The following is a 23899-nucleotide window of genomic DNA, read 5'->3' as shown; positions in this document are numbered from 1 at the left end:
GAGTCACGGGCACTTGCCTAGGTGACTTCCAGTTTGGTGACATCCTCCTTTGGGGAGGGAAGTCATCTCCTGAGACTCACTGGGCGCCAAGTGCTAGGGATACCAAACAGGTTAGAAACGTCCTTGCCCTCCAGTTTCTGGGATGGAAGGGCGACCATTCATTCTTTCATTCACTATGGCACTGAGAGGCTCCAGATCCTGTATATTTCCCCTAAATCCCCATTCTTTTTTTAAAAAATATTTATTTAGTTTTTTTAGTTTTAAGTGGACACAATATCTTTATTTTATTTTTATGTGGTGCTGAGCATCGAACCCAGTGCCTCACGCATGCCAGGTAAGTGTGCTATCCCTTGAGCCACATCCCCAGCCCTACTAAATCCCATTCTTATTCTTCACCCTGTTGAGGAGGAAACTGAATTTCTGAAGGTTGAGTAACTTCCCAGAGTCCCGTGGCTCATGGTCTCATGTCTCCAGGATTGGAACCCACACCTTCTGACTTGGGTACAATTTCCTTCAGCAGCATCAGACATTTACTGAGTGCTTTACAGGTCCGGCACTGGTAGGTTGGGGAATCAAAGACAAAGGAGAAAGTCTCTGCTTCCCAGGATGGTTACTGCCAAGCAGAGGAGAGAGAGGGTCCAGAGGAGATGAGGGTGCAGACTGTGATGGAGTTAAGCACAGGTGCTGTGGGAGCCAGAGTCGCATCAAGGGGGAAGGTGGTGGGAAGATAGAGCAGTCGGGGAATGCTCCCATGCAGTCGTTTATTGTGGAATAAAACACTGAGCCAGAGTCAGGAGGCCAGGCTTCAAATCCTGGCTCACTTTTCCACGAACCGCTGGATACCGGCCACTCCACCCTCTCCCACGGCTCCCAGAGGCTTCAGGAGAGGATGGTAGAGCATCACTCAGTGCCGGCCTTCTACTCTTCTGTAATTCTCTGGGTTTGGCTCTCTTGGACTTTCATAAAACTCCCCTCTGGAGTTGAAATTCTCTGCAAATTTCTGCTGTAAGTTTATGGTCAAGTTGGAGCACAAAAGGCCTTATGTCATCAATCATCCTTTTTTCTAACTCTGGGGTCACTGTGGCGTGGGGCTCAGTGCAGTGCTGGTAATGGAGGCTGCAGCCCAGCTCACCGGAAAGTGCACCCTGGCTGGCTGTGTGACCAGGGTCCACCCTTTTCACCTCTGTTCCACCCACTTCTGGGTGAGTAACCGACTCTGTGTCTGCACAGCTCTTGTTGTCATTCCTGCCGTGTGATTGGCTGAAGCCAGCAGATACTGGCTAAGCCAAGGCATTCATTCTTCCTGTCGGTTCCTCCAAAGGCCGTTCAGAAAGATTCACGGCTACCGAGGGTCACACCTTCTTGACAGGTACCCATACCACCATTTCCTTTCCTGGGGATACCTTCCTGCACCTCTCTGCCAGACAAATGCTTATTCAGTTTCTTCATATTGGAGTTGATGTCACCAAGTCAATAAAGGCTTTTATTTTGGGGAGTACTGGGGACGGAACCTGGGGCCTCAGGCAAGCCTTCTGCCGTTTAACTGGAGACCTTTTCTGACACCTCCCTCCCATACCACCTCCTACTCTCCTGACATCTTGGCCCTTGGACAGTGGACCACTCTGTTCTCTTGGTCTTCTTCAATTATAGTCCCTCCAAACATTGTATTTGCCATGTTCCACGTTGAGAGAGAGTGAGCCAGGGATTGGGGTCAATGTACATGTAGGTTCCAATCTTTTCTTTATTACTTTCTAAGTGTGAACCTATATAACAGTTACTTAATTATACTGAGCCTTGATTTCCTCATCTGTAGCTCCATCGGGTTGCTATATGAATCAAAGTGTATCATTCCTGCCCCCCAGTGAAGTACATTTACTTCTTTTCCCTGACAAATTAGGGACCCTGAGGAAGCTGTCTCCCAGTGACAAACAAAAAGGGGACCTCAGGCATGTGTATGAAATGCAAGAATACTGGAAAAAGGTTTTGCAGTATTAAATGGAAATTTAAGCTAGAGTTAAGAATGCTCAGCATTCTGGATATTTCTGGCTTTTTGAAGGTATGGAAAGGGATTTATTTGAATTTTTAATAAAAATCTAATCTTGAGACTAATTATCTCATTATTCGATGACAGATCATTCAAGAGGGGAAAGGAGGGAAGACTTCATTTTGACCAAACTACATCCTGGTTAGCCTTAACTTGGTTTAGATTTTTCTCCTTGCAGTGATAGCCCTATACAATAATACAGCTAATAGCAAGAGCATTATTGTTTAATTTTCTAAACTTTGTTTTGCCCCCCAAATAACATTTAGTGTTTTAAATCACAATTATTATAATTTTGCTTCTTTGCAGCATCGATTTATTATGTGGAATGCTGAGATAAGTGTGATCATTAAAGGCCGCTGCCTCTCTCTCTCCCCTTCCCTTAATAGCAAGCTTTTAAAAAGAAAAAGTGAAAGCGGTAAACATTTTTTTTTTTTTTTTCCGGGAGAGACTATTTTAAAGGTCAAGAAAACTCTGCTTCCCTAAAGCAAGTGAAAGGTCGTCTTCTACCCTTCAATTTTTGTCCTTTTCATTTCATTTTGCGAAAAGTCCTTAGTGATGTCGCCCGAGTCACTTGAGTAGAGACGTCTCATTTTCTACAAGATAATAGTGGAGCCAATCTTGACTTCAGTGCCTGTTTCAATGGGAAATTATGAAAATTGCTCCACTGGTACCTTCTTTCCTCTTCTCCAAGGAAATGAAGAAATCTCTCTGACTCTGTTTCTTGTTCAACTTCTTTTCTGCGTAATTGCGCCTTGGGGTTCTAATGAAAGGAGAAGCAGAGAGAGATTTGGATTTAGAAAGGTGGCATAATCAGAATTTCTGTCCTCATTAATGACAGTCTTCTCCTGTCCTTTTCTCCCTCCCAAATGTGCACCCCCTTCTCCTACCTCCTGAAGTAACCCTGTGCATTTTCTAGAAGCATTAGAAGAATAAGATAAAAGGATTTGTTTGGCTAGAATGGATTTATAACAGGGCTTCTCTATGCTTTGGGGCCTAATAGCCCATTTCCATTTTCTTCTAACTTTTCATTTTGACATAATCTCAGAATTATTAAAAAATCCTAAGAGCAATACAAATAATTTCTACCTACCCTTCACTCAATGCTGAATGTTAACATTTAGCCACACTTGCCCTCTCTCTCCCACGATCCTTCTCTTCTAAAAACTTCTATGAGTATTTTCATAACCACAGTGTAACTACCAAAATCATGAAATTAACACTATTTGTAATTTATTCCATTTTTTAATGATTACTTTTATTGTCCATTTATTTTGGTTATCAAAAAACACACACACTAATTATTGGAGCATGTGTGTACACCATAGGGTCTGGCCAGAACCTATGAATACACTGTATTCACTTTTTCTTATTTAATTCTTACATTAAACCTATAAAATAGATACTCTTATTATTTCCATTATTAAATGAAGAAAATAAGACTCAGAGAGTTCAGAGTTCCAGTCATTGCTCCAGCTTTTTTCCCTCTCTGGGTACTTTCTAGTTTTATGAAATAGACACCAAAATGTGCGTACATGCATGCATATGTATACCTATATATATACGTGTCCTCTATTTTCTGTATAGTATATATAGTGTATGTATTATACTTATGTGTGCATGACTTGCCTAATACCAAAAGCCATGTGCTTTTAGCATTCATGTAAACTGAAACCTCTGAAACTCAAAGAAATGACAATAAAACTCTGGTTTGGAGAACATTTTGGCAAGTTCTGGGTCTAGAGAGAATAATCTTGGAAACAAGATAAATTCAACAAGATAAAAGTAAACATGTATTATATGGAATATTCAAATGCACACTGAAGTTGTCCCTCCATTGGATGCACTTATTAATCCAGCTAACAGTATTACATGGGCATGTTTGCTTTCATAGCAGCATAATTAATGCCACTGTGTGTCCATTATGTGTGCAGGGTTTAGAAAACATGTTCTGTGATCAATATATAGCAACTATTCTCATTTGTACATTGTAGAATCAATCACAGTCAACTATTGTTGTATTAAAGCAGCCATAGATGATATGTAAGTAAGTACGGCTATGTTCCAATAAAACTTTATTTATAAAATGGCCACAGTAGACTTGGACCCTGGTCTAAAGCTTGCCAACCCCTGTATTAGATGGCTAAAATAATCTCATTTATGGAGGAGACTTTAGAAGAGTGCTATGATTTCAAGGAAGGAAAAAAATAATAATCATATTTAAATTTTTAGCAATATCTGAATCTCAGTTTTATACAAGGGGGAAGCTGCCACATTTTTAATATTCACTGTCAGTTGTATTAAATGATGATAAAGAGAAAAGGGACTTATGTTAAATGATAAAAGTAATTTAAAAGGAAGAATGTGTTAGCTATCAGGTTAACTAACCATTGGGAGGCACTTCACAGGCAATATTAGTACACAAACTAATGTTTTAAGAGAACCCAGAATAAAGCTTGGTTCTGATCTAGACACCTTTAATAACCACATGTTGTACAACTCTCAAAGGAGAACAGCAAAGACAAAAAGACTGGAAAGGAAAGAAGCACAGATTAGAGCACAGAATTTATTTAGTTTATGGGTCATTATGTGACTATTTATGAAAATTATTTGTTTCTCTAGAGTAGCCACCTCTAGTGATAGCAAAGAAGAAAATAGACGGATTTAGATTTTTAGCCATCGGAATCACAGAATGTATACATACAACCTTTTAAAATTAGTCACAGTTCTGTTACTTTCTATGAATACACTGTATTCACTTTTCTTATTTAATTCTTACATTATGAAATAGACAGCAAAATGTGCATACACATACATACATACATATGTATACCTATATATATATGTTCTCTATATTCTGTATCATATAAATAGTGTATGTATTACATATGTGTGCATGTATATGTGTTGTTCATGTATAATATATATAGGTCTATAGTGTTTATATGGTAAATGTAATGTTTATGTACACATTTGAATTATTTACATATTTTATTTATATGTATATAGTATAAACATCAAGAAAATAGAGATCAATAATGTATAGTTAACCACCCGAAACTCACTATTTCCCCTTTTCTAATTAATCATTATCTTGTGGGAATATACATCATGTGATATCTTGTTACTTCCCAAGTTCCACCCTCTAGTTTTAGCCTCTTGTAATGAGTCTTGCCTGAGTCAGTTGTCATTATCATGGTTGCCAAGATGTCATTGTTGGACTCCATCACTCCTTTATGCTTCTCTGCTGAATTTCTGCAAGCAAGAACTTTGCTGTCTCGTTTATTTATCTCTGTATGTATGCATGCATCTCAATGTCCACTCGTGGACTGTGAATTTATTTCTGGGTTATGATTTTTTACTAAATTCTCTACTATCACTATGTACTTTGATGCTCAAAGTATCCAAGGTTTGGCCAGTGGAGCCCTGAACCCTTTTACCAGTCTCTATTATTCTTTGAGCATTCTCTTCCTATTCCACAGCTAGATGTTTCAGGCTTTTCTTACACTTTGCCTGCCCCAGCCGTGGAGTCAGCTGATTCTCCCAGAGGCCCGAGTTTCTTTCCCTGGATGCTAGAGGTGCTCACTGCTACAGGGGTGCCTGTAGCCTCTCCCCCCTCTCCTTTTAGTGAGATCGTTTGTGACATTCTTTTTGCTATTCCAAATGAAGTATAATCGACCTACACACACAATTTTGAAAAACCTCCCTTAAAATGCTTTGTAGAGTGGAAAAATAAGAAAACATTCTTTATAACAAAATACATTTCAATGAGCGAATACTTGGCCCTCTTACACCATGACATAAGGAAACAGTCAGATGCTGGCACCTAGCTATAATGAGTAACTTTCAATAAAAGAAAAATAAGATGATATTGGACAGTCTCCTCTCTATTTAGTATTTCTCTATTTGACATTTTCAACTACTTTCATATATACTCACTGGGTGTTGAACCGGTGACACAAATACCACGAGTCACTATGCCATCAATGATGTCTGAAATAAGACTTGATAAAATTCCAGGAAAAGGGCCACATGTCATTTTCCCTCTATTTACACAGTTCTAGCATCCCTGGAAAATTGTGGCACTCAATTTAACTCATGAAAAAGATACTTTGCATTTCCATGGAACATGAAGTTAGGTTCTGGGCCATCTTCATGTCTTCTATAAATATATCTTGCTCCTTCTCAAAGGCATGGCGGGACATTCTGTGAGGTGCAAGTCTGTCTGGCAGCCCAAGCCCCTGCTACTAACTGCCAGCGATACCCTTCACTCACTGTGACTATCACCAACACCCCCAGAAGTTTCCAAAACCCTCCCTAGGTGGCAGTGCCAGCCTCACTGAGACTGGATTGACCTAGATGAGCCGAAGGATTTTCATGTCTCTTCCTTAAGAAAGGCAAACTCTGGATATATTGCTTGAAGGCATTTCATTTTTTAACACATTCCAGAATATTATGTCTAATGCTGTGTGCCTGATTCCTGCTTTGCTTTATGACTCAAAATGGGCCTGGTCTATCTCCCTGCCTGGGTGGAGAAGGATCCCAAATTCACCACCTCAGGCGGCCCAAGCTCACACACAAAGAATGTGTCACAAGAAGGTTTGTGACCTCTCAGAACATGACTCCATCCTGTAGTCAGTTTTCTTACAACCCCTGACCAATGAAGAGCTTGTAGAGTATCAGAAGCCTTACGCAGAAGAATCCTCAGGGAGCTCATCAGACAAATGCCTCCGTGGTACAGAGGAGGAAGCTGAGACCCAGAGCAGGAAGGAGACTTGGCCAAGTCACACTGAGAGTCAGAGATACTGATTGAGCCTAGAGTAAAAAATGTTGGTACCAAAAAAAGAAATCTTAGGACCAGAAAGGGCCTGACCATGTCCAGACCTCTTCCCCCAGGGGTGGGATCCCCTCCATACCTGGACCCGTAGTCAGTGGATTAGTCAGTTTTTATTACTGTGACCAAAGTACTTGACAAGTACAACTTAGAGGAGGAACAACTTGTTATTTGTTCACAGTTTCAGAAGATCCAGTCCGTGGTTGGCCAGGCAGAAGCATCATGGCAGGAGAGCATGGCAGAGGGAAGCTGCTCCACTCGGGGCAGCTGGGGAGCAGAGAGAGAGGAAAAGGGAGGGGGATAGAAACCCTCCAGGGCTTCCCCCAGCGCCTACTTATTCCAACCAGATCCCAGCTCCTGCTAGTCCATTTAGTAATCCACTGGTAGATTAATCCACTGATGAGCCCACAGCCCTCAAGATCCAATTATCACCCAAAAGCCCACCTCTGAACCTTGCTGCCCTGGGGACCAGGTTTTTGACACGTGAGCTTTGGGGAGATATTCCAGATCCAAGCCATAACAGTCAGGCTCCAAGCCGACTCACTCATCCTCAAACATGGGCAATTGAAGATTTCCAAGGCAATTCATCAGACAATGGAGTTTCCCTGACATTTAAAATATTCTCGAGTTGAGGCTCTTCTCCCTGTGTTTCACCCACTTTTCACCATTGCTGTCTGGATGTGGTTTGGCCCTCTAGGTCCCACGGGACAACAGACCCTGTGACAATCCTTTAAAAATTTTTAAATGATACCATGCGTCTTGAGCTTTCTTAGCTACAGGCTCTGGCACTGTACTTGGCACTGAGATTATTGGGATGACCAAACCTGACGTGGTTCTTTTCTATGGGGAGCTATCGTTGTAGCAGGAAGACACACACCGTGCTACCAGGACCACGTGTGCGGAGGAGGACTCTGCCTCTGGAGCCGGTCAGATTTGCATCTGATACCGTCTTTAACGACAGGCGCGACTTGGTTATCGCCTCTGTCTCTGTAAAACTCAGTAATGGGCGTCTCGTGGCACTGGTGGGAGGATAGCAAGAGACAGAATATTGAAGAAGATGCTGTGAAGCAAGCATTCATCACCAGCACTGTGACGCCCTGTGAATGTTGGCTTCTTTCTCTTTCCTCACACCAGTGTGACACGCTCGCAGCAACTTTCAGAAACCCAGAAAGGGCTTAAAACTCAAGATAAAATGATTTATCTCTGCTGCTCTTGGACTTCCTCCTTTTTATCACGAGGAGTCATGCATATCTGGATTAAAGTCGAATGATCTCACAGACTAATTGTTGTAATATTATAATATATATTGACTAATGTCACCACGGACTAGTGTCACCTTCTTGTCATCTTCACATATTGACGTTATAATCGGTCCACATTATTAATCTGAATGGATGTGAGCTCCTATTGGTGTTCCCTAAGCACATTTTAATTTTAAAAGCATTTCCTTCCATGTCTGGGAAGTGCCGGAGCAGAAAGGTTTATCCTCACCTCCATTTGACAGATGAAGATATTGGTGCTGTTGTGTGACAAATTCCCTACTATCACAATTGTATGTGTGTCCTCTGAGGCTGTTTCGTTTTGGAGTATTATGTCCTGATGTCCTGAAATGCCCGTCCTGCTGGGAGTGCAGCGCAGCTGCCCGCCCCTGTGAGCCACAGGCGAGGTGTGTTAAAGGGAGTGGGCTTTCCCATGCCCATCGGCAGAGGATCTCGGGAGCCACGCCTCCAGGGAACCCAGGTGTGCCGCCGCGGGGGCCTGGGAAGACATCGTCCTCTGCCACATGGGGGCAAACTTAAGAGCCCTGCTGTGCTGAGACAGGAACCTCTTGAGAACAACACTTTGCTGCTGCCTGCTCTCCTCTGCTTCCTTCCCCTCCGCTCTCCTGGAGTCCTTAATTGTCTTTTAAAAGCTCAGACTGTGGTTATAGGAATTAAGAAAGAATTGGGGCCCAGGCTTGGTTCAGAGCCTTAAGGCATCTATGCCCCCACCCACCCAGTCCTTGCCCGTGGAGGTGGTGAGTGGCTCATGAGAACCCCCAAAGGCGAGGTCAGTTTTAGGGAAGCAAGGCTGCCCTCATGCAGGGAGACCCCCTCCACTGCCCTCTTGAATTTATTAAGGAAGATAAGCTAAGGGGCCGTGACCCTCGGGTTTAGGAAGTGGGTTCTGGGCTAAGGCTTCCTGCAAGTCTTCGGGAGGAGCGTAGCCCGGGTCTTGCTACCCAGGTCCAGCGGCTACCTACCTATTCCTATGGAAAGGCAAGGGGAGGGGGAGACACAGATAGTGTTTGTTCAGGGAAAAGTGGCTTCTCTAGCTGGCCTTTGGTGGCACAGTGGGATTCCTTTCTACCCCTCTGCTCAGCCTGGCTTCCAACTGGCAGCCCCACAGAGCTGCAGGGCCTCAGGGGCTCACAGGAGACCCTGTTCTCATTCTGTTGAGTAAATCATCCCATGGGGCCAATGACAGCCCAGATCCTGAGCAGCGCTGGGAGGAGGTTGGCTGCCTTTCACACAGTCTTGGCTTGTCAGTTTCCATCCAGCACTTCTGTACACGGCTGTCCCTGTCCCCTACTCTGGGAGACCCAACCACAAGCCATGCTGCCAGTGCTCAGGGCAACAAGGGACCAGTTCATGGCCCTGGTCCGTGGAGTCGTCTCACCTCTCCGCCTTCCTCCTCAGCACTTCCATCTTCCTGACCCTTTGGCATGTGGCTTGCAGATGCCCCGATGGCCTGACTTCTCAGAGTCAGATACCTTATTTCTAACATCATTAAAACCAAAATTACACACACACCATACAGAACAAAATGCAGCACGTGAAAGAAAATGCCAGTAGATTTCTCCTAACAAAGAACTTAAGACACACTGTAGATGCTCATAAACAGTCGGTTGCATATTTTTTTTTAAAGAGAGAGAGAGAGAATATTTTAATATTTATTTATTTATTTATTTATTTTAGTTTTTGGTGGACACAACATCTTTGTTGGTATGTGGTGCTAAGGATCAAATCCGGGCCGCATGCATGCCAGGCGAGCGTGCTACCCCTTGAGCCACATCCCCAGCCCCAGTTGGTTGCATATTATTATTGTATTTTAAAGTATAAGGCTGTGAGCATTCCTCTAGGAACTAGTTTACAGAGTCTAAAAGGTGATAAGATTTAGCAGAAAAAGTATGGTTTTTAGAGATTTGAACCTACACCAGTATCCAGATCCTGGCTCCCCAGTGCACAAACTGTGTAACCTTGAGGAAATAAATATCCTTTAAGCCCTTTCACAGTTTCCTTGACTGCAACAGGGGTAAACAGTAGTATTTGTGTGAATCATATGAAATTGTGTGTGTGTATATATACACATATACATATGTATATACACATATACATATGTATATATACACCTATATATGATAAAGTAGTACTGTACTAAGTACAAATTCTAGATATTTTATATATATATATATATATATAAATGTGGTTGTGTTTGTCCTAAAAATTTGGCAGTTTCATGTGGCTCACCCTGTAGTGCCCACCTCCCAGAGCGGCTTGTTAGAACTGGTCCGTGGGAAACACCAACACAAACATGCAGATTTCAGTCCTTGGGATGACTTGGGAAACCACTGCAATAATACAGGGGAGAAATGCTAAGAGGACTCAGGGACCCTTAGGTGTGCTAAGAAGTAGAAATGTCAGAATGTGGTGACTGGGCGGGGTGGGGAATGAAGAAAAGGTAGAAGCCAGGATGATCCCAGATCTCTGGCCTGGGGACATGGGTGGAGAGTGGTGACGTTCACTGATAGTGGAAACACAAGAGGAGTAGATGTGACGATGAGTTTAGTGTTGGACTTGTCACATGGGTAGTGATATGAGTCTGGAGCCCATGGGAGGTGTGCTCCAGAGTGGGGAGTTACCAGCATTCAGGACCCACTCTAACTGGAGTCCAGAGAGTGGCCGGAATCACCCAGCCTTAGCATCTGAAGTGACGTCACCTGTGATCCCAGGTATGGTGTGACATTGAACCAGTAAGAGAATGGGCAGGCTCCAAGAAGCATTTGCCAGGAGTCACTCCATCCAAGCCCTTTCTGTGTTGGGCAGGGACAGAGCAGGCCAGGGACAGAGCAGGCCAGGGAATCCAGATCTGAGGGCGATGGTTTCCTGCCTTCAAGGAGGTAGCAGCCTCTCTCTGCAGGGTTCTGGAGTTCAGGGGAAACCTCTAGTACAACACATAGGAATGAAAGTGCTGTTCCCTACCTTGCAGGGTCAGATCTCATGGGGACATGCCAACATGCCCAGCCCATGGCCTGGCACTGATCAATACCCCAGAGGGTCAACACTGCCATTTTGTTCAAGAGAGTATTGGGAGGGAGGGCCCTGACTTGAGTGCTCCGAAACATGACACTGATATTCTTGTGATTCACATGACACTGATATTCTTGTGATTCACATGACACTGATATTCTTGTGATTCACATGACACTGATATTCTTGTGATTTTTGTGCTTTTTTTTTTTTTTTTTAATGTTTAAGGTATAACTATGGCGGGAATGTGAGAGACAAGGGACTGTGATGTTGGGCAGGAGGAAGGGCCCAGCCCGTGATCTGAAGGGCTCTTGATGGTAATGGAGTCTTATGCGTTTGGAAGTCAGTTAAGATTAGTTAGTTCATTAGCAGGAAGTCCTCATTATTGGAAAAGGAATTTAGCTGGAGGGAGAGCTCTCTCAGCAGTGGGGTGTTCTGTTCTGGGTGGGCTCAGCCACGATGCCTTCCGGGCCTCTCAGCTGGAGCCTGAGAGGAAGCAGAAAGCCATCACAGACAGGAGGCCAGGAAGCTGCGGCTGGGGCTGGACTCGGCAGTGATGGCCCCAGGACCGTGGGAAACACGGTGTCGCTCTCCACGGGGACCAGGAAGCAGTGGAGATGGGTCCCAGTACCGGGGGTGGAGAACTACAGGATAATGTAGAAAGGGGTTTAGGTTGGGATGAACCTCCGTCAGGAATCTGTTGGACGATCAGACTAATAAAATTAAAATGATAAAAAGGGGTACTGTACTGAGTAGGAATTCTAGATATTATTAAATACTGTTGATCCTCCTGGAACCACAGGGACACTGACATGCAGAGCTGGCCAGGCCTGACAGCCGGTGCTGAGGTTCGGATGTGGTTCCAGTGTGTCCCTGAAGGGTGCATGTGTCGGGGGCGTGGCCCTCAGTGCGGCAGTGTTGGGGGCGTGGCACACCTTTACGAGGCAGGACTGATTGGAGGTCTTTATGTCATTAGGGCCCATTAGGGTCATGCTTCAAAGGGATTGAGGAGAAGAAGGGATTAAGGTAGTTTCTCTGGGACACTGAGTTCTCACAAGGGCTAGATGTTACAGAGTGAGCCTGTCCCCTAAATCACTCTTTGGCTTCCTGTATGGCCACGTGATCTCTCCCTCTCACATGCCATCCCATTACTGTGATGCCATCTGCCAGATAGCCTTCACCCAGGCCAAGTCAATGTCAATGCCATGCTATAAAACCTCCAAAACTATAAGCTAAAAAATAAACTCTTTTCTTTACAAATTACTCAGTCTCTGGTGTTTTGTTACAGTAACAGAAAATAGACTAGTACAACTAGGAAGTGGCTATACTGAGATTTGAACCAAAGTCTCTCTGACACTCTATACTCTGTTGCTCCCCACAGACAATCAGACATCTGGACTGGGTGGATGTCAAGGGAAGTGTCAGCCTGGGGTGGGGTCTTCATGTGCTCTGGGATCACCCAAGGATCTTAGAATGCTGTGCTTCCAGCCTTTTGAGTTTGGCTTAGCACCATGGGTTAGGAGAACCAGGTGAGGATGGGCGGAGGGCTGGCTGGGACTGGACCTGTGGGGAAAGACGAAGGAGGCAATACAGGGCCAACTCACAAGACTGCTGTCGTTGGTCCCCTCAGCCCCAGCAAAAGAGGTCTGGTTGGGAAGAGATCTGAGAAGAAAAGGGACAGTTTCCCAGAATGACTTATTCCTTCTTGTTAAGCAGGTTTATAGTTCCAGATGTGCTCTGGAGTGGCCTTTTGATGGCTCATTAATGATGGATAGATTATGCCCCACATAAAGTGACCATTCCCCAAGGGTGGGACCCGTTTCGATGGCATTGAACACAGGCTGGATTTGAGGTGAAGCACGCCGAGGGCAGGTTCCTCCTTGCCTCTTGGTTTTCTTGAGGAGCCCGCATCATGCTGTGTCTGCCTCTCAGGCGAATTTCAGCGCCTGTTCCAAAGAGCAGCGTAGGCCCAGGCCCGACACTTCCATTGCACGGTCCAGCTGGGTAACCACAGGCTCCTGCTTGATTCTCTGGGCCTCAGTTTCTTCCTTCTCTACAAAATGGCAATTTGAAGGCTAAATAACTCTGCAAAGTGTTGGATTCTGTAAGAGCACCCCCCGACACACAAAATGTCATGCCATTGTTCAGAGTGAGAAGAATGAATTCCAAGGTTTCTTTGGAAATGACCTCCTCAGATGCCCCGGTTCATGGTGGTAGAAAGAACTCTGGGATGGAAATCTGGAGATCTGGGGTTTCTGTTCTGGCTCTGCCACTAGCTGTGTGGCCTTCAGCACGTCTCCATGCCCCTTGGCCTCAGTTTGTTTATAAAGTGTGTGTGCACCTGCGTGTGTGCATGTGCACGTGTGTGCACGTGTGTGCCGCGATCATTCCTTCTTGGGCCTTCAAGAGCTGCTTGTGAAGACTGGGGGAGCTGAACATGGAGAAGGACTTGGGAAGGGAAAGGATCCAGTGGAGGGTGGCAGGCCAGGAGAGCGTTCTCACAAGAAGTTTGGGCTGGGGTGTAGACGAGGGGTGGGAGCCCCGCAGGCAAAGGGGCGGCAGAGAGGCTGACGGAGGCCCAGGGCAGGCGCGCATCACTGCACGGAGCCTGAAAGGGACGGCAGGACAGAGCAGGGAGTGAGTCTGGCAGGACGGGCTGGTGCTGCCTGCCAAGGAGTCGCACATGAGTGGCCCGCTACACGACCTCAGAGAGCGAATGCGGTTTGTTTTAAACCATCTGAGTAAACATAATACTCATCAGTGATAAAACCTTTTTTTTTTTTTTTGATTGAACTCAGGGGTACTTGTCCACCAAGCCACCTCCCCAGCCCTGTTTTGCATTTTATTGATGAACAGGGTCTTGCTGAGTGGCTTAGCGCCTCGCTTCTGCTGAGGCTGGCTTTGAACTCGCCATCCTCCCGAGCTGCTGGGATTACAGGTGTGTGTCACTGTGCCTGGCATAGGCTTTTCTTTTTTAACTTACCATTTAGGTTTTCTTAAGTAGAATCTTTCCAAAGCCAGGAGGTGGCGAGAATGTATGGGCTCACAGTGGCGGGTATGCCTTTCCACGTGGCCTGCATTCCCCCCGTCAAGAGGCTTATCAGGGTACCCTCCCTCCAGCTCAAGGTACCCCCCATCTGAGGTTAAAATCCGAGTCTTGCCAGACACCAGATTTTTTTTTTTTCCTTCTAAGATTGGGAGAGTAATTGTGTCAAAGTTAATTATCTCCAGGAGACTCTGGACAACACAGTCTGATTCAAAATGCGATCGTAAAGGCCTGAGTTAGCTGCGTGGCCGTAGCTGCTCAATTATACTCATTCAATGAAGGGAACTTCTGCTGGCCCTCCCCACTTCCATGCAGTGAGACCTGCTCCTTTTCCTGCCTGCGCTGAATCCCTGAATGGCACCATCATCCCCATAATTGATGAAGCCCCAAATCCCAAGATGGTCTGTGACCCCTTCCTCCTTCCCTCACCCTTCACATCCTTCCAGTTGCCCCGCGCCCCTGACCCGACTCCCTCTCTTTCATTCCTGTGTCTGACCCCATCATCCCTGCCCCAGCTCAGGTCTTGGGGACTTTCCTATGTCCCCTCCAGGGCATCTTCGACCAGCAGCAGATCTTCCCACAATGCTTATCTAAACAAGTCGATTCCTTCTCAAAACCTTTCAATAAGTCTCCCTCATTTCAGGACATTGTCCAAACTCCCTAAAATGACTCAAGGCCTTTCCTTAGGACCCTCCTTCATACCCAAACTCGATTTTTCATTCTCCTTCCTCACACATATCCCTCATTCATTCTGGGCATGGAGTCTGGAATATGAGTGTCAATGTTCAAATCCTGGCTCATGATCCATTGGCTGTGTAACTTCTGGCAAGGTACTTAACATCTCTGGGCCTCCATTTCCCTATGTGTAACATAGGACTGTTGAGGGGATTCAGTGACATAAAGTGCACAGAGCAGCGCCTGATCCACAATAGGAGACTGACCGGGTGTGAGTGGTGGTGGTGGAGTGACCTGGCCCCCGCTGAGCCCACTAGTGGGATTTCCAGTGCACTGCCTTCTTCACACCCGTGCTGACTCCTCTGTTTGGATGTCCTCTGCTCTCTCCTGCCTTCTATCATCTGCTCAAGCTCTTCCTCTCGGCCCCACCATTCCACCTCCTGCTCTGCCCCTTGACTGGCCCTTCTCGTCCTTCCTGTTTAGCCTTGGTAACCTGCCCACAGGCTGCCTTCAGTCTGAACCGGCCTCAGGAATTGCCTCGAGCTTTGGGAGTAGGAACCTGCCCTGGGTACCAGGCACAGGCTGCCGCAGCGGGTACCCCACCGCCCGCCTCCTGGCAGCATGCGCTTTGAGACACCTATTTTGTCTACAGAAGCTTGTCTTTGCTTAAGATCTGCAGCCTGTACCTGTGACACCAAGGGCCTGGGTGGCTGAGATTGAATGCAAATCATCCTGAATGACGAAGGGCTGCTCTAATTGGCTTTGACTTCCCTGGTATTGCAAGCCCCGTGTTTCTTCAGAAACCGTCCTCTTCCCTGCCCCTCACTGCAAACAGCGTCTTGTGGCTTGGTATTCCAGCTGCCGCCTTTCTCCCTCCAGATATCTTAGCTTGCTTCTCCCAGACGCCCAGCTGACTTCCTCAGATGCATCCTAAATCTCCCACTCTTCTAGAGCGTCCCAGCACTCTGATCACAACAGCACAGCGTGACCTCTCGGGGTGATTAATGCCACCTGAGTGTTCGTAACACAGCCTTCAACGGTGGAGATGTCAAGACAAATCACGGTTCAGCACTGGTTAGCTGGGCTGAAGCCAGGAACCTTAGTGTGGCCCCTGTATTTTATAGGTGAGTACAACGGAGCTCAGGAGGTTAGGCGACTTTCTCAAGGTCACACAGTCAGAAATCGCCCAAGAAAACTGGGACCCAAATCCAGATTTTCTATTTTTCACCTCAACATTTTTTTCTCCAACTCATCAAAAGCTATTTAAATTTTTAAAAAAAAATTAATTTAAAAATTGCGGTAAAATATACATAACAAAATTTATTGGCACAACCATTTTTAACTGAAGTTCAGGCCATTGAGTACAATCGTCCTGTGCAACCATGGCTGCCACCTATCTCCTGAACTTTTTTCATCTTGAAAAATGGAAACTCCATTCCCATTAAACACTAACACCCGATTCCCATAATCCCACCCCCTGGCCACCACCAGTCCTGTTTCTGTGTCTAGGAATTTGACTATCCAGTGGAATCATAGTGTTGGTCTTTTTGTGTCTGGATTACTTCCCTGGCACTCTGTCTTCAAGGTCTGTCCTTGTCATGGTTAGAATTTCCTTCCTTCTTCACACTGAGTGCTATTCCATTTGCTGAGATGATGCTTTAACATCTCAGTGGAGTTTAGAACAAGGCGACTTTCCCAGGCGCCTTTCCTAAACATCCACTAGGGGGCGGTAAAAGATGCAGAAATTCCTCAGTAAGCCTGATGAGTGCTGAGTAATCTGGCCACCGCATCCTGGGTGTCTCTTTGAGCCGTCCACCTCTACGTTACTGAGATAATGGATTTCACATCCGGCAGCAGTTTGGGCGAAAACCAGAGATACCATCAGCTGTAGTCTCAGTGCAAGTCTTCCTCACACTCTTGCTGACACCCCGCCAGAGAACTTCATGCGAGATGATGGTTTCAGATTGTATTTTTATTTAACTCACATTAGCTTGATTTTTCCTAAATACACATGCCCAGGTCTCAGCTAAGACCTAAGTCAGAATTTCTGGGGCTGGGACCCAGGTATAAGAACCAGTGCATTAGTTCTTAGCTTAAATAATTGGCAGTGGAGGGGTGGTCTCCCTAGAATAAAAACCTCAGAGCATAATGGGTATAAATTCTGAAAAATCATTTCCTTTTCCCCAATAAGTGTCCAAAGGGTCTTGTGGCTATGGGAACCACATTCTGAGCAATATGGAGCTTTCCTATAGATCACACCTATATTTTAACCAGTCGGGAACCCAGACAGGAGATTTAAAAACTGGAGAAAACTGGCCAGCTCAGGATCCACAGATACAGTTCCAAGGGGCCAAACTCCTTGGCGTGAGGCCAGTGCTCAGACACCACTACTGCCTGACATGTTGAGAGAGTCTCCCCTGTAATAATCAGAAGAGGATCTTATCTTACCAAAGGCAAAAATGGATATAGTGAATCTGAGGTGGGATCCGGAAACCTCAGTTTTCAGCCCAACCATCCCGCTAGTCAGTTATGGGACCCAGGGCAAGTCATGTCACTTGTGTAAGCCTCAGCTTCCCCTTTGAATTATGAGAGGATTGGATGATGTTGATCTCCAAGGATACTTTCAAGTCTAAAAATTCAATGATTCTATTAGTATTAATAGTCTGGGTTTGTAGTCACTACTCAGGCAAAGAGCAGAAGAAATATTCAGTACTGCAATGAATGACAGAGACTATTGACCAGGCAGTTTAATTTATTTAAGGCATATACACTGAATTCAAAGGAGAAAATATCGCTCCTCATAATATATTGAGCTGTTAGTATCTTTGGCTCAGCAAATGCTTTCCAGAGGGAAAAATTAGCCATCAGTGCAAACTTGACATTTTTCACTTCCTGATCCATAACTGCCATTTGTCCAGGACTCTCATATTTACTGTAAAGTGCCACGTGTATGAATGCTTTGGATGAATATTAAATAACTACATAAGCGTCAAGGTCACAGTTGCACGAAGGGCTCCGTGGAAGGTCCTGGGAGGCTGGCATTGATCTCTTGTGAAGTCCCATTCTCGAATCCTGCTGACAAGGGGAAACAATTGATGTGGACCATTATTAAGGCTTTAAGTGTTTCTCCATTGTTAAAGATCTTTTACAAGCCCGGAATAACTGATAGTGCCCGAGGAATTGGCAAAAGCTTCACTTAGAAATATGGGCTGGTCAAAGAGATAAGTACATCCCGAGGACAGATGTCCGGGGTCAGGCTTCCACAGCCAAGGTGGGGGGCCTCAGGGTGCAGCACCAGGGCAAGCCACCCACTCTGCCGGCCGGGGTTTGCTCCCAGCTACATGCCAGAAGCCACAAATTCTATGGCTTTCTCTTCCTCTCTGTTTCCACCTTTCCATTCTCTGACTCTACTCTCCTGGTGAAAACCTCCTCTCCTGCCGTTTTGGTCCGTCCGTTCTCCATAGTTGCCCAGAGCATTGCACAGTCTCGTGTCTTAGTCCATTTTTTTCTGTTGCTATAGCTGAATACCTGAGACTAGGTAATTTATAAAGAAAAGAAATTTATTTCTTACAGTCACAGAGACTGGGAAGTCCAGCATCAAGTGCTGGTATCTGGTGAGGGCCTTCGCACTGCACCATAACATGGTGGAGAATGAGACAAAGCAAGCAAGCATGCTAGCTTGGGTCTCTCTTCCTCTTCTTACAAAGCCACTAATGCTGTTATGGGTTCTACTTTCATGATGTTATCAAATTCTAATTATCCCTTAAAAGCTTGTTACAATTTAGATTGTCACTATCCTCTGCAGGTCATGTGTGGAAAGCTTTTTGGCCAGCCTGTGGGAGGGGGTGGACCTCTAGGAGGCAGGGCTGGTGGAAGGAAGTGAGGTCATTGAGGGCGCGTCTCTAAAGGGGATCCGGGACCCTAGTCTCTTCTTATTCTCTCTCTACTCCTGGTTGCAATGAGGTGAGCAGTGTCCTCTTTCACGAACTTCTACCATGGTGTGGAACAAGTGACATGGACTGAAACCTCTGAAACCACAAACCAAAATTAAACTTTCCTCCTCTCAGTGGTTTTTCTCAGGTATTTTGTCACAGTGAAGTGAAGCTCACTCACGCAAGGCTCCATTTTCACATATGAGTTTGGGGATCAAGTTTTCAACACATGGATTTTGGGGAACACACTCAGTCCACAGCACTGGAGGGATCAGGAGTGTGTAAATGAGGCCCGACTGCAGGTCAGGACCTGGACTGCTCAAGGGCCTGGAAAATTAATTACTGAGTGTCCTGCTGTCCTGGAGCTGGAAGGAAAGCAAATATTGTGGATGACAAAATCTAGTTTCAAAGAGATCTCAGCAGACTGAAGGACGAGCGAGTCTACTAGCTGAACTTAGGAATGGATGGAAGCGATAAAATGGGCACTTCCTGTGCGTCGGCTCTGCTTGGTGTTATGCTTGGCCCAGATGAGGGTGCAATTTCACATCACTTTTGAAGTGAGGGGACAGGGACATGGTGGTACAGAGGAAGGTACAAGGGCTTTAGAGGCATTCATCTAGATTTCTGCCCGCCACCTCTGATTAGCAGAAAAATTTTATCTTTTAATAATAGTAGTCGGGGCCGGGGGGTTTGGTTGTCTTTCACGGCCTGCTGCATGTATTTTCTCATTTAATCCTCAGCCGAGTCATATTTAGCAGATGACAAAGGCACAGATAACTTCTGTCAGGGGCTCCAGTCACATAGTTAAGTGGAAGGGCCAGGCAGTCTGACTGCAATACCCATTCTTAACAGTGGGGGCACCCTGTCTGTTTCCAATATTGTAAAAAGGGAGCAGCCGTTTTCTTATGAGGTTAGATGAGATAACTCGCCTAGTGCAGTACCTGGCACATCCTGGGCATTCACAAAGGGCATTTGACCACCCTGAATATTCTCATAAACATCATTGTCTGGTATATGGCTTGCTCCAGGGAGGAGTAATAACCCGCAAAATGAGATTTGAACCCAGGTTTTGTGACTGCCAACCCCTGTACTCTCCTTCTCCCTCTGGAGCAGAAGACTGAGGACGGTTGTCACGCCACTGTCTCAGAACTTCCCTGTGCCATCCCTGTGGAAGATGCGTGGCGAGTACTCAGTAGGCGGGGATCATTTTGTTCCTTGTCCACCAAATGTTCTCCCCGAGGGCCTGCTGTGTTGGGGATCCAGAGAGGAAAAGAGAGTAATGCTAACCATTCTTTTTCCCCCTCCCAGATTCAAATGGTCAAAGATGACAACCCCTCCTGGAAGCCCACTTTCATTGTGAAACCTGACGGTGGTTGTCAGGGTGATGGAATCTACCTCATTAAAGACCCCAGTGACATCCGGCTGACTGGGACCCTCCAGACCAGGCCAGCAGTTGTCCAGGAGTACATCTGCAAACCTCTCCTTATTGACAAGCTCAAGTTTGACATTCGTCTGTATGTCCTGCTGAAATCCCTAGACCCCTTAGAGATTTATATAGCCAAAGATGGACTCTCTAGATTTTGTACAGAGCCATATCAGGAGCCCAGTTCCCAGAATCTGCACCGGGTCTTCATGCACTTAACCAACTATTCACTGAATATCCACAGCAGCAACTTCATCCACTCGGATAATGCCAGCACAGGCAGCAAAAGGACTTTTTCCAGCATTCTTTGTAAGTTGTCTTCCAAAGGTGTTGACATCAAGAAAGTCTGGTCTGACATCATCTCCTTGGTGATCAAGACTGTCATCGCCCTGACTCCAGAGCTCAAAGTTTTCTACCAGTCGGACATCCCCACAGGGAGGCCGGGGCCCACCTGCTTCCAGGTAACCACTGCCAGTTCCTGCCCTGAGTTCCCGGGCTTGACCAGGCCAGGCCTCCATGGGATGAGGGGTCAGGGGCTGGGGGGGATGGTCACAGGTGGGGACAGGATGGTGGCCAGTGTGGTCTTTGGTGTTAAAACTTGGGCCTGACTTCTAGCTTTCTGTTCACTAGCTGTGTACTCTCGATAAGTAAGTCACTTCCTTTCTGTTGCCTATAAAACAAGACCAACAGTACCTGCTTTAAAGGATTCTTGTAAGAATTCAGCGGGACACCATACGGGAGGCAGGGTGCCATTTGTACCTTCATACCTTCATTTGACAATTTTTGCCGCCACTTAGCAGGGGTCCGGCATTGTCTTGGTACCAGTGAAACAGTAGGTCAGATTCCCGCTGGCTGACACAGAGTCTCAAAAGTGGGAGAAAAATACTTAGGCAATTATTACAGAGTGTTGCAAGTGCTAGAATCAAATCGGTCACATCCTGGGTCCCGGGTGCTGTGAGATGTGGTGCATCTGACATCTCCGGGTGGGGAGTGGTCACGGAAGGCTTCCCAGAGAAAATGGTAGTTGAACTGGGACCTGAAGGAGGAGATGACGCAGGCAGGGCTGGAAGGAGTGGGGGTGGCAGAGTGTTCTGGGGGAGACCTGCTTTTGCCCTAGAGGGAAGAGGGAAGCGTGCTAAGTTGAGGTGCTGAGAGGGGTTGGGTCTAGTGGGGGGTTTCAGGCAGAGAGGTGGAGGGAGGTGAGGTGGCAGAGGTAGATAGGACAAGTCGTGGAGAGCCCGAGGCAGTGGGGGCCACCAGAGGACAGGCTGTACTCAGAAGTGCATGCTCCAAAGAACACAGCACCTGCAGGAATGGACGGAGGCCCGGCCCGGGGCAGGGAAGACACCAGGCAGTTGCTCTCCTACAGGCAAGGGAGGTGCTGGCTGGGTTGGGAAGTCTTGGTGGAGATGGAGAGGATCAATGGCAGTGCCATTTAAGGAGGTTGGATGGCTAGACTTGGTGACAGGATGGGATTGAGAGGAAGAAAAGAGTTGGTGGCAAAGAGGGACAGGAGGAACGGAGTCGGGCTCTCGAGTGGCTTGGGCACTTGGGTGGGTGGACAGAGGCCACCTGAGGGGACCAGGCTATTGGTGGGGGGCCAGGAGTTAGGCTTGAAGTGCCTGCGAGACACTCCAGAGAGAAGGTGGCTGGAACATTGGGTATTGGGGTGGAGAATTCAGGAGTGAGAGGTCTGGGCTGGAGAAAGAGAGAGGAATTCTTGAGAGTTGTGACGGGCACCACTGGGTAGAGACGGGGGAGCAGCGAAGGAGGCCAGCAGTGGTGTGGAGATCTAGGAGGGGGTCAGCAGAGGAGATCCTGGAGTGCTGAGGAAGGGCCCTCAGAGAAGGCACGGGAAGGGCCAGCTGCGTGGACGCTGCTGAGCTGCCCCTCATCACCATCATGTACTGGGGACTCCCTGAGAATCGTTTTTAGCAATGAGCCGGTGCGTGGGAGGGGGGAAACGGAGAACGCAGAACATCTTCAGGTCACAGCTGCCAGGGTGGTGGGACAGGAACAAGGACCATAGGCCCTAGTAGGCACTCTCTTCTGCCAGCAGATAAGACAGAATGGGGAAGAGAAGACAAGAAGGGCCCCTCTGGGCCCCTCTCCATCTACTCTAACGTTGTTTTGTAGCAATTGATGTGTATATAAAAAGAATATATGGAACCCATTTGTAAGCCATGAAGCCGAATGAAATGCTCATCCCCAGCCACCTCCCAACCCAAGAGCTTGGGTTAGTATGTCTCCCCCACCTCCTTTCCCCACCTACCCTCAAGGCAGCCACATCCTGGATTTTATGTTTAGCATTCCCTTGCTTCTCAAAAATACTTTCATTATGCGTGAATGTATTCCTAACCACTATACTGTCTTGTTCGGATTGCTTTTAAACTTTATAAAAACACTATTATAAAGCCTGGAGTCTTCTGCAACATTCCTGTCCACCACTTGCAATTTTTCAAAAGTCCATCCGTGTCAATGGGGCTGTCGGTCCCGCCTTGTTTGCACTGTCATACTGCCTGCGGGACATGCACCGTGTGTCTGTGAGCCCTTCTGTCAGGGGGCATTGGGTGTTTCCAGGCTATAGCAGGAGGAACCCAAAGTGAAGAGAGAAGGAATGGGGCAGTGTCTCCAATGGACGGGGTGCTCATTCACAGGCAATCATTGAGACTGGTCCTCAAGTGCAGCCCCATACCCAGAGAGGCTCCTCCAGGGGCTGGGCACCAGGCATCAGGGCTCCCGGGCAGGCTGGCAGAGGCCTTTGAGAGGAATTCAGGAAGTGACCAGTACCAGGCGAGGATAATCATCATCCAGAGCTCTTGGACCCCAAGCCTTTGGGTTGCAGGCAGGATGCCAGACTCAGCCCTCAGGTGGATGGTTTAAGACATCAGGAAGGTTAAGCCAGCAGCCCTTAGGGGCAGGGCCCAAGAAACAAGTCCTGACCCATGCCACCAAAAAGTGAGGGCATCGGAGAGCTTTGCAATGTGGACGCGTCCAGGGGTCATCCTGGGGGAATGTGTGGTCGCATCTGTTTGACGGTGGCAGCTATTCCAGGAGTATCATGTGGGCTCCGGCAAGCACAGCCAAGCCACAGAACCCTGGCATGGTCAGAGTGGCGGGGGGAAGGTCAGGATGGCCGTTTTGCTGCTTGTCTTACTGTGGACAGGCCACAGTGGGCAGCCATCGGGGTGGAACCAGGGGCCCACACCATGGGGGACTGCAAGGCAGACAGAGGGAGCCGCTGGTTTGGACAGATCATGTCTAGTAAACGGAACCACAGCCTTGTGACCATTTTCCACCACTTACCCACACTAAATGCTTCCAGGCCTGGGGAGAAAGGAGGAGCATGGGCCAGATGCAAAGCGCTCTCCAGCTGAATCTTTACCACCCTGTGTCCCCCCCCCCTCACGCCCCCTCTCTCTCTCTGTAAATCACCGTCACTCACTTCCCTGCCTGCCTTTTTAGAGGTATCGTAAAATAATGTAGGTGAAAACACTCTGCCCGTGTATAAAGTTTTAGATGTTTGGAATTTGTTTTACCCCGCATTTCAAGCACAGAGATTGAGAGAAAATATTATCATTTTCTCCTTGGAGTCCTCTCTTGCTTGCTTCATTTTTGTCACTCGGTAGAGCACTTGTTAGTAGAGATTTAGAGACCCA

At 46.8% G+C, this 23899-nt stretch overlaps 1 protein-coding gene across 4 annotated transcripts in view; it reads left to right on the top strand.

The window, feature by feature from the left end:
• Ttll11 (tubulin tyrosine ligase like 11) overlaps positions 1-23899 on the top strand; it is a 243304-nt gene that overhangs the window by 76495 nt on the left and 142910 nt on the right. For all 4 annotated transcript variants that reach the window (XM_078048135.1, XM_078048133.1, XM_005320921.5 and 1 more), the window contains exon 4: positions 20126-20701. In XM_078048135.1, coding sequence (XP_077904261.1) covers positions 20126-20701 — 576 coding nt within the window. The remainder of the gene's footprint in view (positions 1-20125; positions 20702-23899) is intronic.

The sequence above is a fragment of the Ictidomys tridecemlineatus genome, chromosome 4 (genome assembly GCF_052094955.1).
Source record: "Ictidomys tridecemlineatus isolate mIctTri1 chromosome 4, mIctTri1.hap1, whole genome shotgun sequence".
Lineage (NCBI taxonomy): Eukaryota > Metazoa > Chordata > Mammalia > Rodentia > Sciuridae > Ictidomys > Ictidomys tridecemlineatus.
Note: the sequence above shows the minus strand (reverse complement) of the source record. Positions and strands in the feature narration are given on the sequence as shown.